Source organism: Aythya ferina, assembly GCF_964211825.1.
Source record: "Aythya ferina genome assembly, chromosome: 26".
Classification (NCBI taxonomy): Eukaryota; Metazoa; Chordata; class Aves; order Anseriformes; family Anatidae; genus Aythya; species Aythya ferina.
In genome coordinates, this window is record NC_140324.1 from 2,371,263 (window position 1) to 2,386,512 (window position 15,250).

The 15,250-nt window shown below is 57.4% G+C and overlaps 3 protein-coding genes across 4 annotated transcripts; 1 reads left to right on the forward strand and 2 right to left on the reverse strand.

Annotated features, from left to right (window-relative positions):
* Window positions 1-13: 13 nt before the first annotated feature.
* Window positions 14-3,860, forward strand: LOC311423972 (bone morphogenetic protein 2-like). Its single transcript, XM_084498656.1, has 5 exons — window positions 14-1,574; window positions 1,687-1,823; window positions 1,999-2,121; window positions 2,540-2,738; window positions 3,022-3,860. Exons 1-5 carry the CDS (start codon window positions 1,310-1,312, stop codon window positions 3,426-3,428), a joined length of 1,131 nt encoding a protein of 376 aa, XP_084354782.1. The 5' UTR covers window positions 14-1,309; the 3' UTR covers window positions 3,429-3,860.
* An 896-nt stretch (window positions 3,861-4,756) lies between these two features.
* LOC311423949 (potassium voltage-gated channel subfamily V member 2-like) lies at window positions 4,757-8,431 on the reverse strand. The gene is made up of 2 exons (XM_084498597.1): window positions 7,064-8,431; window positions 4,757-5,168 (listed from the first exon to the last, which is right to left on the reverse strand). Exons 1-2 carry the CDS (start codon window positions 8,312-8,314, stop codon window positions 4,896-4,898), a joined length of 1,524 nt encoding a protein of 507 aa, XP_084354723.1. The 5' UTR covers window positions 8,315-8,431; the 3' UTR covers window positions 4,757-4,895.
* A 2,141-nt stretch (window positions 8,432-10,572) lies between these two features.
* On the reverse strand, window positions 10,573-14,354 carry CD320 (CD320 molecule). 2 transcript variants are annotated; one of them, XM_084498665.1, is made up of 4 exons: window positions 13,824-14,344; window positions 12,703-12,780; window positions 12,197-12,348; window positions 10,573-11,818 (listed from the first exon to the last, which is right to left on the reverse strand). In XM_084498665.1, exons 1-4 carry the CDS (start codon window positions 14,263-14,265, stop codon window positions 11,795-11,797), a joined length of 696 nt encoding a protein of 231 aa, XP_084354791.1. In that variant the 5' UTR covers window positions 14,266-14,344; the 3' UTR covers window positions 10,573-11,794. The 2 variants fall into 2 exon arrangements, with proteins under 2 accessions (XP_084354791.1, XP_084354792.1); XM_084498666.1 differs by lacking the exon at window positions 12,197-12,348 and having other exon boundaries at window positions 13,824-14,354.
* Between the last annotated feature and the right edge of the window lie 896 nt (window positions 14,355-15,250).

Here is a 15,250-nt window from a genome sequence, read left to right on the forward strand (position 1 = left end):
CTGTCTGGCACTGGGACCACACAGGGCCGGCTGCTCCCGTCCACAAAATGTGGAGCAGGAGTCGGGTGGGAGAGGGAATCAGGGAGGTGGGTGTGTTGGGATGGAGGTGTCCCCTTGGCAGGAAGCCCCGCAGCTAGCGAGCAGGGAAGGGAAAGGAAAGGAGCCACAGGATGGGAATAGTTTCCTTTGGTGATTAACCCAGGCCTGTCACTGCCTCCCCGCGTATTCTGGATAATTAACAGCCCTTTCACCATCAAAACGTGGGGTTAGGATAAATTACAGTTGCCAGCTGGCCAAGCAGCCTTTGGTTCGTCTCCTGACGGCATTGGTCTGGAAGTGCTTCAGTCCTGCCAGCGGATGGACAGACACACGGACAGGTCCAGCTCTGCTCCTGCACCTTCCACTCTGCACCAAGCTGCTCACAGAGCAAGTACCTGCGGGCCTCCTTCACAGGGATTTCCTGTGGGATTCACGGGTCACTATAAAACCTACCAGGCTTTTCTAATCCTGCTCCTTTTGTCTGGCTGGATGGCATTGTATAGTGCTAATTTTTCTGTTCAGTCATGTGGCATTAAAACAAACAGCCAATGTAAAGAGTCCAAGTGCACTGTGTCAGCGCGGTCACCTTTACCAACCTGGTTTCCCTCTGGGTAGGGAACACGAGCAAGGAATTGGCTTTTATCCCATCATCCTGAACCTGCAGGGTTCTCGTGGTATTTCAATAATATTGGGCACTGCAGAATTACCAGCAAATGCCTGTGAATCCTGGGGAAGGCAATTGGAGATACAAACACACCCCCCACACACACACACCCCCCACCCCGCACGTTTAGCAGGGCGGAGGGATAGGGACACCTGCACGACACCGAGCCCCCCTGCCATGCAGGGCAGCCGGAGCAGCTTGGGGACAGGAGGGGACACATGCAACAGCCCTGGCTGTTCCTCTCCCTCTTTGCTTCCCCACACAAAGCTTCTCCTGTTTGTCCCATTAGTGCCGTCATTAAAAACCAGTTAGTTTCCTAGGGAGAGCAAACGCAGCTTGGCCAGCCCTGCTGAGGGGCTGTGCAGCCGGGACCTGCGTCTCCCTGGAGCTGTGGTGCAGCGCTCCCCTCCTGCTTGTGTACTGGAGCTAATTGGTGTAGGGTGCCCAGGAGCCCAGCTTTGCACCTTGTTAGCATGGCAATTAGCTCTCTTTGCCTTCCTGATTGCTCATGTGCATATTTGACCCCGATCCATCTTTCCAGCGAGTTATAAATGCGGTGCTGGGGAGGCAGGGGGGGAGTCGAGCCGGGGCTGGGACAGCAGAGCCATGCTGGGGACCGTGCTGCTGCTGCTGGTGGTGCTGGCACGGCCGGCGTGCCCGAGCCCGGCCAGCGCAGCAAGCCGGCGAGCTGAGGCGCTCAAGAGGCTGCTGGAAGTCTTTGGCATCGAAGACCCTCCGCCCCCCCCAGCTCACTTCAAGCAGCCGCCCCAGTACATGGTGGATCTGTTCAACACCGTGGCCAACGCTGATGGTGTCACCAAGAACCCCGACATCCTGGAGGGCAACACGGTCCGCAGCTTCTTGGATAAAAGTAAGGGGGGAGGCCCCTGGGTGCTGGGGAGAGGGGGGCTGTGGGAGGGGGCTGAGCGCTGTTCCCCCACCCCCCCGTCTGGCTCCGCTTCCCAACCTGTTGCTCCCTGCAGCTCATGGCGAGAAGATGCGGTTCCTGTTCGTCCTCTCCAGCGTGGCCAAGAATGAAAAGATCTTGACAGCGGAGCTGCATCTCTTCCGCCTCTGGCCAAAAGCCACCGACGGACCCAAACGGCACCACTTCTGCCAGGTGAGGATGGGGACGGGGACAGGGTGGGGAGAGGGACATGGGGGCGCTCCCAGCCTGTGCTCAGGGATACCACAGGTGCTTTCTCTCCATTTCCCTCCTTTTTCCCCAGTACCCGTGCCAAGGGGGTTTCCCCTTCGACCCACGGGTGCTCATTGCCCTTTGCCTCCTTCCCCAGGTCAGCATCTACCAAATTCTGGACAAGACTGAACCGGACTCCCCCCAGGGGCAGAAGCTGCTGGCATCCAGGCTCCTCTCACTGCAGGGCTCTGGCTGGGAGGTCTTTGCCATCACACAGGCTGTGAGTACTTTTACGCTGAGTTGGGTGGCACAGAGGAAAAAAAAACAAAAACAAAAACAACACAAGTGTTTTGCGTGCTGCAGCTTCTTAAACCCATTTCAGTCCCATCTGGGCTTGCAATGCAAGTTGCTGTTCACCCTCTTAACAGCAAAGCCAGGGCATGCAGCCTGCGGGGAGGGATGAGCTCTGGTGGATGGATCTGTCCTGGTATCATGCTGCAGCTCTGCAGTTGTGGCCCCTGCTGCGTTCCCTGTGCCGCAGCCCGGGAGCAGCACAGCCCCTTCCCGTGGCTGCAGCTGCACTGCCTGGGGGGCACTGGGTGTCGTGGGGTGGCAGGGGGCACCTGTCACCTGCAGTGGGGACACTGCAGCAACACCTGCCCCATCCCACAGCGGTGACACTGGTTTTGCTTCTCCAGGTTCGCGACTGGACCGAAGATGAGAGTAGCAATCGGGGTTTGCTGGTGACAGTCCATGGCCTGGGCGGGAGCCCGCTCGACTCCCCTGCTATACAGTTTGCGTCCAGCAGGGACCACCACGAGAGCAAGAAGCCCATGCTGGTCCTGTTCACCGATGACGGGCGCCGGGGAGCGTCCCTGCCCACGGCTGACTTCCCAGGTAGGTGCTGCACTCCCCAGCACAGCTTGGTGCCACGATACCTCACCTGCAGGGTGCTCGGGCTGCTCCTGTTCTCATCGGGTTAGCCTGAACATGGGTGCGGGCTTACAGATGTAAATTTGGGTTTTGCTCACACTGATCAGCTCCATGGTGGTGGCCGTCTGACCTAAGGGCAGCTGCAGACAGCGGGCATGGAGGGGTGGCCAGGGCTGCTGCTCTGCTTCCTCCTTCATTTCAGGCTCATGCGCTCGTGCTAATGGAATCATTTTCTCGTTTGGGGTAGATTTACAGCCTCAGGACCCTGTTCTTCCTGCCAAGATGACAGTGCCCAAGCTGATCGGGCCACGCAGCACACGCTCACTGGACCGGCTCCAGCCCTGCCAGAGGCACCCCTTGTCCGTGGACTTTGAGGAGATCGGCTGGTCCGGGTGGATCATCTCACCGCGGGGCTACAACGCCTACCACTGCAAAGGCTCCTGCCCCTTCCCACTGGGCGAGAACATGCGGCCAACCAACCACGCCACCGTGCAGTCCATCATCAACGCCCTCAAGCTGAGTGAGGGTGTCAGCAGCCCCTGCTGCGTGCCGGACAAACTCCACTCCATCAACCTCCTCTACTTCGACGACGACGAGAACGTGGTCCTCAAGCAGTACGACGACATGGTGGCTGGGAGCTGCGGCTGCCACTGAGGCAGGAGGAGCAAGTGGGGGCTGCTGCTGCTCCCTCTGGGAGCACCGAGAGGCGATGTGGAGATTTCCTCCTGCAGAGGGATCTCTCTGCGAGGGTCTGTCCTGCAAAAACCCACAGCGGTACCACAGAGACTGGGCAGAGCAGAGCAAGGAGGTGCCCGGCTCTGCCCAGGAAGGCTCAGGGCTGAACTGAATCGAGCCAAATGAGCCCTCGGAGCTGGCAGCCCCGGGGGAACGGCTCTGTGTCAGGGTGCCCCACGCAGGGTGTGCAGGTTTCCGTGCCTGCAAAGGCTTCCTGCAGGCTGTACTATATGTAAATAGCAAGAGCACTAATATATGACAGAAACTGCCTGTACAGTGTCCTGTAAATGTCTGTACATTGCTGCGTTTTGTAAAATGAAGTCAGAGGAGCTATTAAACGTGCTGTTCTCAGCGGGGTTTCTTCTGTGACCACTGCTTGTGACAATGCTGGCCGAGGGACAGCAAACACCCCGTGGGGCAGCAGGAGCAGAGAAAGGACGATTCAGCTGCAGCTCAGCCTCTGGGGCAGTTTTTGGTTGCTGATTTCTGTTCCTTGGCCGTGTTTCCCAGCCCAATGCCTTCAGGATCTGTCAGCCAGATGCCATGGTGGGGGGATCACTGGGGAGCAGGGGTGGGTGCTGGGGCTCAGGGCAGCTGCAGGCGTGCCCATCCTGCCTCTTTCCAACAGTTTCACTGCAGCTTTCGCTTAACCAGGGCCCCAGACACCAGCAGCCCACCCCCAGCACCTCCAAGCTCAGCTTGCCAGTGGCCAAGTCCCACCCCAGCTGGTAGGCACCAGTTTCCTTCCTGCTGCTCACCCAAAAGCACCCATGGCTGGTGGCATTTCCCTGCCACCACCTCCTCTCACCACCCGCCCAAGGCCCCTCTCCCCATCCCTCTTGGGAAGGGGGGGATCCTCCCCCGTGAGCCCATCGGGACGTGCTCACACCCCCGAAACCAACTTGCAGCCAGGCTCACCTCCTCCCACCTATGGGAAGGGGGTTGTGAGCCCCCGGGGAGATGTCCACTCCTTGCCAATTGCCCCAGTGGGACAAGGCAAAGCCCCGCTGCCCCGGCCGTGCACTCCGAGCAGCACAAGGCAGTTTCTGTATGGTCATAGATCGGTGCCACACTTCAAGGGAACAGCAAAGCACCTCCTCAGACAGCGGTGTGCTGAAAAGTGGGGGTGATTCAGCTCACTGCTCACCCCTCAGCACGAGCTGTTCACTCATTAACACAAAGTGGCTGCCTGATGAACCGTTCTGCTCTGGTTTATTGAAGGTCTGTTCCCGGGGACGCTCTGGCTGCCAGCTCTGCACCCCAGCATGGCCAGCACCCGCGGCTCCCAGCCCAGCAGCACCCTGAACCCTCTCTGCGCCCCTGCGGCACCGCTGGGCGCTGGAAAGGGAATTGGGCTTGGTGGGAAGGACACTGGGAAGCGCGGGGTCAGCGGTGGCAGCGGGGCTCAGCTCTGCAGCACTCGGACAGCTTCCGCAGAGCTCGCTCCTTGAAGCGGAACCTCCTGGAGAGCTTGAGGGAGAGGCTGGTCTCGTTCTCGTGGGCCTTCAGCTTGGCGTAGTAGTCAGAAAACTTGTTGTAGAGGATGGAGATGGGCATGCCGTTGAGGATGATGCCAAAGGAGATGCAGCCGAACGCCACCATCCTGCCAAGCACCGTGTCGGGCACGGTGTCTCCGTAGCCCACGGTGGAGAGGCTGACCTGGGAGAGGAATAGAAAGGAGCAACGCTACGTGCCGTGCAGGCTCCACCTGGCGATGAGGGGACCCACCTTGCTCTTCCCCAGTGCAGGATCACCCAGGAACTGCTCTGCATCACGTCTGCAGCCAGCTCAGCTCTCCCTGCTCCAGCAGCCTGCATGGCCACGGCCTGGGGCCATCAGCCCACCCGTGCACCAGCTCCAGCACGGGCTGATGCACCCTCATGGCAAAGCCAGCTGTGGGCTCTCCCCCTGCCCTGCTCCTCCACCTCTCCCCGACCCATGCAGGGCCCTCTCCCTGCAGCTGGGGATGCTTTGGTGCAGGCTGCCATGGGCTGGGGCAGGAGCTGGTGTTTGAGCTTGGGTTTGCTTGGGAAAAGGAGCCTACGAAGCAGGGCCTGGGCTGCGGGAACGAGGGAAACAGCCCCGAGCGTCCATGAACCGGTGCCTGGTTCAGAATCCTGCTGCCTCCTCCTGCACCGGGGCAAATGCAGCTCTGGTCCAGACGGGAGGGAGCCACACAGGTGTGGGGACGCTTCACGCGAGGCAGCAGAGCAGGGTGCCCTGGCCAGGCAAGCAGCAGGGTGGGGGCTGCACCCTGGGACCCTCACCGTGCTGGCAGTGGCACTTGCTGAGGTTCTGAGCCCAGCCCCACGGGCTGCAGCCTGGTGGGCCCCGTGATCCTGGGGAAGGTGCTGGATGAGGCCCCAGCTGCAGAGATCAGAGGCGAGCTTCCCTGCTCCCTCCTCCCCTTGCTGTGCATCTCTTCCAAAGCAGCAGGACATCACCGAGCTGAACTTTCTCAGCAGCCAGACTGTCTGTCGGAGCTTCCTGCCCCCCGGGAGCAGCAGCCTCGGCCCTTCCTGGCTGAAACCTGCCCAGTCCCACAGGGTCGAAGCTTCCCGGATGCTCCTTTCAAAGGAAATTCAGGCACTGCCCAGAGACACACCCCAGGGAGCCACATTTGGGCTAGGGGAGCAGAGCCATGGGCCACATCAAGAGCTGAGGCAGAAAGGTTTGGACTTCATGCGGAGAGATGCAGACCAGGGCTGGGAGCAGCCATTCAGGAACCTCCCAGCATTAAAAAACCCAGATGGGCTGATTTTGTTAAGAGGCACTTCCTCTGGGAGGAAAGCATTTGAAGGAGGCAGCCTGTGGTGGCCAAGGGGAATTATAACAGCAGAAGTGATCAGTGGGATCATTTCCTCTGTAGAGCAAAATCTCCTCACAGCCCCTGGCTCTCCAGTGCTTTAGCTGCTCCTCACCCCTGAGTTAATCCCAGTTTATTTTAGTGCTTGGCTCAGCAGAGCTGCTGGCTCTGCAGGCAGTGAACAAAGGTTCCTGTCCCCAGCGGCAGCACCCTCCGGTCTGTGTCCCCTCTCTACACACAAGCTGAGGATGTGCTACCATGTCCTCCGGGTTCTCACGTGCAGCCCTGGGTCCCCCTCCTCAGTGCCACCAGCCCTGCCCCTGCGTGTCCCCTTGTGTTCTGCGAGCTGCTTTGCTGCACAGGCTGCAGGGATGAGTGGCTCTCCCTGTGCCCACAGAGCACGAACCGCAGCCACCCAGCTGCTTGGGTCCCGGCTGCCACCGCAGGGAATGCCCAGACTGAGCCACGTCCCCCTTGTCACCAATCCAGGCTACATTAGTGCAGGCTCTGCCCCAACAACCTGCTCTAGCGCTGACTTTGGAGCCTCTGAGATTAGTCCAAATCTCTGATTTCTTTCCTCAGAGCGTGCAGGGCTCTGCCTCGCCCATCACTACAAAGCAGTTGGGAAACCGGGGCCCCTTCCTGCATCCTGGCCAGCAGCGGTGCCGAATCCCCGGAGCACCAAGGCAGCCCCGTCCCACAGAGCGACACCACACCCCTCCCCGGAGGAGAGGCGCCCACACCTTACCGCTGCCCACCACCACGCGTAGGGGATGCTGGTGAAGTTGGTGCCTGGGACATCGTGTTCCACCGAGTGCATGAGAGCGGAGAAGGTGAAGACCCCCATGGCGATGAAGAGGAGGAGGCAGCAAACCTGCTGGTAGCACTGGCGCATGGTGAAGCCGAAAGCCCGCAGGCCAGTGGAGTGGCGCGCCAGCTTGAGGATGCGGAAGATCCTCATGAGCTTGATGAGCTTGAGGACCTTGCCCAGCTTGCTCACATTCTCCATCTGGTGCAGCTCCTCGTGGTAAAGGGTGTCTCCTTCGTCCAGATTCTCAAAGAGGATCTGGATGTAGAACGGCAGAATGGCCACCAGGTCTACGGCATTGAGCGCCGCCCGCAAAAACTTCTTGAAGCTGGAGGAGGAGATGAGCCGCATGAGGTACTCGGAAGTGAAGAAGATGGCGCAGACCATCTCCAGCAGCTCCATCCACTGCTTCCCTGTCTTGTGCTGCATCTCCTCCACCGTGCTCAGGGTCATGCCCACAATGGAGATGAGCACAAAGAGGCTTGACATGACAGCAATGATCTTGGCTGGGACAGAAGAGTAAGGGTTCTCAATGAGGTTCCAGATCATCTTCCGAAACTGCCCCAAACATTTGCCCTCAAACTGCTCCGCTGATTCCAGAGGCTCCAGTTCTGCCTCCAGCTCCTTCTGTATTTTCAGGTTCTCGCTGAGTTCGTCTTGCTTTTCCTCAAACAGGATCCGGCAGCAGCGCTGGGAGTATTTCAGATGGACTCCCCAGTACTCGATTTCCTCCACGAAGTTACTGGGGCACATCTCGTCCATTATCCACAGGACCCCGCTGCGGTAGAAGTGGAAGATGTAGTGGAAGATGGAAGGATCTCTGTCAAAGAAGTACTCGTTCTTCTGCACTGAGTAGTCATCGCAGAGCTGCAGCTTCTTCGTAGGGTCTGTGTAAATGGCCAGCTTCCCAAGCCTGGTGACGGGGTATCGGGCTGCCGCTCTGCAGGCTATGTGGAACAGCGTGCCGCCCACGTTAATGTTGAGGAAGTACTTGCTCCTCTGAAGGGGCATCTCGCTTTTCTCCTGGCTGCTGTCTGTCACGTTCTGCATGGAGCTCCACTGCTTTACCAGGCTCTCCTGTGCAAACGGGATGTGGACATCCTCCTCCTCCGGGGTCTGGCAGCAGCCGCGGCGATCCCCGATCTTCAGCCCTGCAGAGAGACTCACACGCCTCCTCTCCAGCTGCCTCATCGTGCCTGCCCCTCTGAAGCAGCAATTCCCGTTAGGGGCTGTGGGACAGCAGCTTCGGCTTCATGGGACCGCTCCCACCAGGCTCTGAGCCCAGGGGAGCAGCAGGGAGTTGCTGCCTGAGGGGCAGTGGCCGGGTCACGGCGCCACGTGGCACCTGCCAGGTTCCCAAAGCCGATTGCTTATCAGATTGCGGTTTGCGCTGAAGGAGCTGGAGGCAGCTAAGTGTCCGCTCCTTAAGACAATAAGGAGATTGAAGCATTAACCCTTTACGTAAGGAACTATTTATTGCACTTTTCTTTGTCCTTATTCTCCTCGTTAGGTTGTGTTCAGCACATTACCCCATTTCCAAGCAGTGCATCCACTAGAGCAAGCCAAAGCGAGAGCACGAGCTTGCCTTGATCTGACCCCGAACGCCTCCCTTGCCAGGGGCGCAATGGTGCAGACGCAGGAGATTCATATCAGCTTTGTGTCCCCACAACAGATGCTGCTCTTGGCATCAGTCCTTCACCAAGCACGAGTGTCGATGCAGCTGCCCCTGCCCCGTCAGCTGTCACAGAAGCAAAGCAGTCGCTACCTCCCAGCTCACCCCTCCACCCCCCCGTGCAGATTTCCAGAGGTGAGGGCACCGTCCAGCATCCAGGCAGTGCCCATGTGGCCCCCACTGTGGCAAGCTGCTCCTGCACTGCTGCCCTGTGCCGCCTGGTCATCACACCTGCCTTCAGCCCCGTCAGTCCGTCAGCAGGAGGATGAACATGGAATGAGACACTGGAAGATAAAGTATGCGGTGAACGGTCCCCCTGACCTTTAGGAACTGAAGAGAAGGGAATAATCCTTTGGATTTAAAGGTAAATGGGAGGCAAAGTTAACAGGGGCAGGTCCATCCTTACATCAGCCTGGCACACTACACTACATCAGCACACGAAACTTGCCGTGCCCAGGAGTTGTGGTTGACAGCTCGGTGTCCAGTGGTGAGCAGCTGCCCCAGCAGGAAGGGATGCCATCGAGGGACCTGGAGGGGCTGAAGAAGTGGGCGCACACGGAATATCCTGAGTTGGAAGGGACCCACGCGAATCATCTAATCCAACTCCTGCCTTCACCCAGCACCACCCAAAAATCAAACCGTATTGCTGAGAGCATTGTCCAAATGCTTTCTGAACTCCACCAACCTCAAGGGGGCCGAGTGCAAGGTGCTGCACCTGGGTCAGGCCAATCCCAAACATCAGCAGAAAACATCCCAACCATCACGGCTGACAAATGGATGGCGAGCAGCCCGTGGAGAAGGACTTGAGGGGACTGGTGGATGAAAAATGCAACACGAGCCAGCAGCGCGTGCCTGCAGCCCAGAAAGCCAACCGTATCCTGGGCTGCATCCAAAGCAGCGTGGGCAGCAGGGCGAGTGACTTCAAAATGCAGAGACCCGAAGCACAAAGCTGCTATCAGGCTGAAGGGCAGCTCAGAAGCCAGAACTGAAGTCTTTGAGCCTGGAGATTAGGGCAATAAAAAAGCTTCTGGCATGGGACAGAGGAAGGGAAATGACTGTCTCAGATACGCTCCAAGTTTTTGAACAAGGCCCATAAACAGAGGCTTTTTTCCAAGCTTGAAACATGCAGAGATCAGTAAGCAGAGCCTGCGAGACCCTGCTGTGGAAAGAGGCCGCCCCTCTGAAGCTCACACAGGAGCCTCACTCCCCATGGCACGCAGCAAGCGGCTCTGCCCAGCCTAACAGAACAGCCTCAGCTCAACAGCTCACGCTAAGAGGATGATCGGGGACAGGCTGGTGACAGCTGACCCCTGCCACAAGCCAGGCAGCTATCGCAGGACCAGCCCTCGCTTAGCCCTGTCCTGCTGGGGTTTCTGAAGCACCTTCCCGCTCTGATGGAAAAGGAACAAGCTGATGCAGTCTTGATTTCCCACCTTGCTCTTGTCCAAGCCTCTCCTTTGGCACCTGTTCTGCAGTAGCACCCCAGTGCAAGTGCCAGCTGCGTTTCCCACGCCCACCCACTCCATTCTCTCTCCTCCAGGCCTGTATTTCACATTCCCAGTACAGGTGGTGTGTGTCCTTGGGGCCACAGACTTGGCAGCACCTGCCTCCCCTGTCTGCCCACGCCAATCCACTCTCCCCCTGCCCTCTTTCCCAGGACACAATTCAGAACTGATACAGGTCCCAGTCTCCCAATTACAGAATTTGAACAAACCCAATAAAAAAAAAAAACAACACACACACACACAAAAAAAAAAAAACACAAATTGAGATGTCATTACAGTTTCAAGTTCTTTATTTTCCTGTGTCATTCACCAACAGCTATCTCCAATTGTCCCTATGGAAACAGAGACAAGGTTGTGTGTCCCCTTGCAAGTGATCTCTTGGTACTAAAAATAACCGTTCTGGCATAGCCCAGTACTCCACTACCTCATATAGCAGTTTCTCACATGAGTTACAGCTGCACGCTTGCACACTATCCAAGAGCAAGCTCTAAGGGTGATGACGAGAGTTTGCGTGGGAAGCCAGGTTCTCACCTCAAGGCACAGAATGCAACAGACAAGACAGCAGCTTTTTGTCTTTTACACACATTAAACACTTGTGCAAGAAATACATGGGAGAGGTCAGTGCTGAGTTAGAGGCACTGGTCAGTTATCTCTGATACTGTCAGTTCTCAAAAGCGCACACTGAGCCAGTCACAAACAGTTGTGCGTGCCACAAAGCAGAGGCAACAGCATTTGACCCAAGACAACGGTTATTTCAAGCTGAAAACAAAAGACACCAGACACTCAGAACCTCCAGCAAAAGAGGCCTACGGATGACAGCTCTAACATTAGAGAAACAACATTCAGAACTCAGCACTGGGGTGAAGGTGCTGCTCTGCAGGGGGCGAGATCCGTGCTGGCAGGGAGCGTGCTGAGGTGCTGCCTGCCCCGTGCTGTCTGGGGGTGACGCAGGGCTCAGGTGGACAGGAAGATTTTCAGCTTTCATCCCTGCAGTTGGACAGTGCGTTGGGTTGAGCAGCATCGAAACACCAGCGTGAACACAGAGTGCACATCTGAGCTGTGCGGATTCAGTGAGCTCCTACTCAAAAGGGTGAGAAAACTTCCACTCCCCGACACCTGACAAAATCCAGGCAGAAGAAGGGGGCAGGCAACAAAAGGCTCTTGTTTGGAAGTGGAAGAAAACAGTAGCACCTGGCACTGCACCTCCAGTCTCAAGGAGAATAAAGTCTTTGGGTCCAAGGCCACGCTGATGTGAAGCCGTGTTAACAATCCTTGTAGGCAAGAACAATGAGGGAATTTGTCACCTTAATGAGGGGTGATTGCACAGCACCAGGGAAGGTCCTGTTCAATTTCCAGTGCAAAAGTAGTTGCACAACCTCAGACCCATTTCCAAGGAGAGCGTGCTAGTGTAATAACAAACCAGATTGGAGAGCTTAATGTGTAAGTTCAGTCAGCTTCTGTCATGAGTGAGAGGGAAATGAACTTAGTCCCATCTTATCGCTTCGCAGCAAAAGATCCCTGTTACAGGAAAAGAAACACCTGGTTATTGCAGTCCTTTCGGCCAGAAATCTGGTGTTACTTCAGTTTGTATGGAGTGGAAGAAGAAAATCCACAACAGAATATTAGTATCTTTGCATAAGTGCTACTGAAAGGAGCCAGCATTTTCTCAGATTCGGTTGTGCAATGACCCCTGCAGTCAAACAGGAGTCCTCATGCCTGGTTGTGAGGAAAGAAGGGACGGGGAGAGTTCTGCTGCTTCAGGGCAAACAAAGCCCGAGCATGTGGCTGACCAGCAGCAGGGAGAACTGGGAAGGGCTACCCCAGAGGGGGAAGCTCTAGAGGGCAAGGTGGCATTTCTCCCTCACACACAGTACATGTGGGGTGCAAGGAACGTACCTTCCAGGAAAATAAGCCTGCCTGGCTCTTGTCAGATATCAACTGTTCCTCAGTTGATGCTTCTTCAAGACTGAAGATGTCAGACCTGCTTTTTGCTTTGGACTGGACCCATGCAACGATACCACCCACAGCTACCAGGCAGCTCAGGAGCACTAAAGAGAAGAGTGCACAAGCAGAGAACCACTCACTGCACCTGGTGTGGACATCAGCACCAGGCTCTGATGCTCAACAATCAGAGATCAGCATCTTCCTCAAGGATAATGGACAGCCAGCATGGAAGTGTTAGTGCCACACCGCAGGGAACAAGATGCCTTTCCAAGGGGAAGGCACAGTTTGTCCAAGTCAGAGCTCCAGAAGTGCTCAAGCCATGGTGTACAGCCTTCCCTAAGCCTCCAAGCCCAGAGAACACAGCTACTGATGCTGGTCTGGAATAAATGTCATTAGGAAAGTCAGTTATAGCCTAACCCAGAGCCAAAACCACGTGCGGCACTTTAAGCCTCACATACCTGCAATAATCAACACCCACGTGCAGCCTTGACTCCTTGATGGCAGAGTGTGCCCAGGCACAGGGGTAGTTGAAGCCTCTGTGATGAAAAAAACAAGTCCATCAGGTTTCCTTAAGAAATTCACCTTAAGATCAGCGTTCAGAGCAGCCTCCAGTCCAAACCTGACTGAGCTCCCAGTTTACCCTATGTGTGCCAACAGGTTCATATTGCTTGAAGCAAAGCCTTATCTCCTGTTACTATGATTAGTCCACACAATAGGAGAAAGCTAGGAGATTTTCCTCACCCCTCTTGGACAGGTTAGGGTAAGAGGACAGAAGGCTAATAAAGAAAGCAACCAGTGTTGGTGGACGAGAAGTTCAACATGAGCCAGCAACGTGTGCCTGCAGCCCAGAAAGCCAACCATATCCTGGGCTGCATTAAAAGCAGCATGGCCAGTAGGGCAAGGGAGGGGATTGTCCCCCTCTGCTCTGCTCTTGTGAGACCCCACCGGGAGCCCTGTGTTCAGCTCTGGGGCCCCCAGCACAAGAAGGGCAGGGACATATTAGAGCGAGTCCAGAGGAAGGCCTCTAGGATGATCAAGGGGCTGGAGCAGCTCTGCTATGAGGACAGGTTGAGGGAGCTGGGGGTGTTCAGCCTGGAGAAAAAAAAGCTCTGGAGAGAACTTACAGTGGCCTGCCAGTATCAGGCATCAGGTACCTCCAGCACCTAAGCTGTGGATGCCCCATCAATGGAAGCATTCAAGGCCAGGCTGGATGAGGCTCTGAGCAACCAAATTTAGGGGTTGGTGTCCCTGCCCATGGCTGGGGTTGGAACCAGAGGGTCTTTAAGGTCCCTTCCAACCCAAGCCATTCTGTGATTCTCTGCCTTCCCTCAGCACAGCCTCGTGGCAGCAGCTGGTCGCATCCAGAGCCACATCCTGAGGAAGAAACCTCTCCAGAGGCGCTTCCCGAGGGAGCCCTGAGGAGCTGAGCACCGGCTGCCGGGAAGGAAGCTGGGGGGGGCTCCCTCCACCCCAAACACAAACAGCGCCCGGGGCCCACTGCCATGACCGGGACAACCCCTGAGGGGCCAACACATCTCGGACGGGGCCCGGCTCCCCCCTCGGCCCAGCCCCTCCTCACCTGTGCCGCCGGCCCCGGGCCCCGCCGGGCTCCCGCTGGCCTCGCAGCCCAGCTCGTCACGCTCGTCCATGCAGTCGGGGTGGCCGTCGCAGATCCACTCTCGGGGGAAGCACTCCCCGTGCGGCTCCTCGCAGCGGAACAGCCCCGGGGCGCAGCCCGAGGGGTCGGGGCCGGGGCTGGGGCTGAGGGGAGCCGCCAGAGCCCAGCCGGCCCCGGCCCCGTCCCCGTCCCCCCCTGAGGCGAGGCCCCCGCAGCCCGCGCACCTGAGCCGCCGGCGGCGCCAGCCAATGAGAGCCGAGGGCGTGCGCGGGGAGCGGGCGGCGGGAGCCAATGGGGAGGAGGGGAGCGAGGCGCGGCTGGGCCCCGCCCGCCCGCTCCCGCTGCTCCCGGGCAGCAGCAGCAGCAGGAGCAGGGGGAGCAGCGCAAGCAGCACCCGCGCCATGCCGCTGCCACCGCTGCAAGCAGAGCCCGCCGCTGCTGCCACGCGCCTATAAAGCGGGCCGCGTGCGGCGGCACGGCGCATGCGCGCAGCCTCCGCCCCCTCCGCAGCGGCAGTGGCGCGCGACCTTCAGGCGGCCCCGCCCCCCTCAGCAGCCCCTCAGTGCCCGCCTCAGCGGCGGGGGGAGTGAGGGGGGCTCCGCCCGTCAGCGCCTCAGCGGCCTGAGGGCTGAGTTTCCTCGCGACCTCTAATCTGAATCTCGCCTCTTTTAGCCTAAAGGCATTCAAACTTGCCCTATCGATCGCTATCTCCCAAAAAAGTTGCTCTCTATCTTTTCATCTTGTCACCTCGTGTTCAGGTTTCATGAGGTCCCCGTGGGTTTTTCATAAAGTTTCCAGGTCCCTCTGGATGCCATCCCTTCCTTCTGCTCTGTCAGCTGCGCCACTCAGCTCGCTGCCACCTGCAAACTTGCTGAGGGTGAATTTGATCCATTTATCTGTGTCACTGTTATAGATATTAAACAGCCCCAGTCCCAGGACAGACCCCTGAGGGACACCACTCAACACCAGACTCCACCTGGACACGGAGCCATTGACCACTCTCTGGGTGAGACCTTCAAGCCAGTATCTACTGAATGGTCCACCCTTCAAATCCACCTCTCTCCAATTTAGAGATCAGGATGCCATGTCAAAGGCCTTACAGAAGTCCAAGGGGGATGACATGGGTCAGTCTTCCCTTGTCAACTGTATGATTTTTTAAGCTGTTGGCTGGTCCTGTCAATACAGCGGGATACAACTAACGCGTTCAGACAACTGACTTTGCAAAGACTCAGCATAACCCTGTCAGCAATCTTCCAGCATCTTCTAGCAGCTGCAGGAAAATCGATATACTCGCTGTAGAATAATCAGCAGAGCTCATGGCAACATGTCGTGGTTTAACCTTCTAACTGAAACCAGGACACAACACCACAGCACAAGCCTGGCAAATC

Bases quoted from the DNA above. Each gene is read 5' to 3' on its own strand.
- LOC311423949 (XM_084498597.1), bottom strand. From the start codon at position 8,314: ATGAGGCAGCTGGAGAGGAGGCGTGTGAGTCTCTCTGCAGGGCTGAAG. The intron at 5,169-7,063 runs GTAAGGTGTGGG...TTCCTCTCCCAG, and splicing joins ACGCGTGGTGGTGGGCAGCG to GTCAGCCTCTCCACCGTGGG.
- CD320 (XM_084498665.1), bottom strand. From the start codon at position 14,265: ATGGCGCGGGTGCTGCTTGCGCTGCTCCCCCTGCTCCTGCTGCTGCTG. The intron at 12,781-13,823 runs GTGAGGAGGGGC...TTTTCATCACAG, and splicing joins GCCCGGGGCCGGCGGCACAG to AGGCTTCAACTACCCCTGTG. The intron at 11,819-12,196 runs GTACGTTCCTTG...TTCCTGTAACAG, and splicing joins CAGGCTTATTTTCCTGGAAG to GGATCTTTTGCTGCGAAGCG.
- LOC311423972 (XM_084498656.1), top strand. From the start codon at position 1,310: ATGCTGGGGACCGTGCTGCTGCTGCTGGTGGTGCTGGCACGGCCGGCG. The intron at 1,575-1,686 runs GTAAGGGGGGAG...TGCTCCCTGCAG, and splicing joins CCGCAGCTTCTTGGATAAAA to CTCATGGCGAGAAGATGCGG. The intron at 2,739-3,021 runs GTAGGTGCTGCA...CGTTTGGGGTAG, and splicing joins GCCCACGGCTGACTTCCCAG to ATTTACAGCCTCAGGACCCT.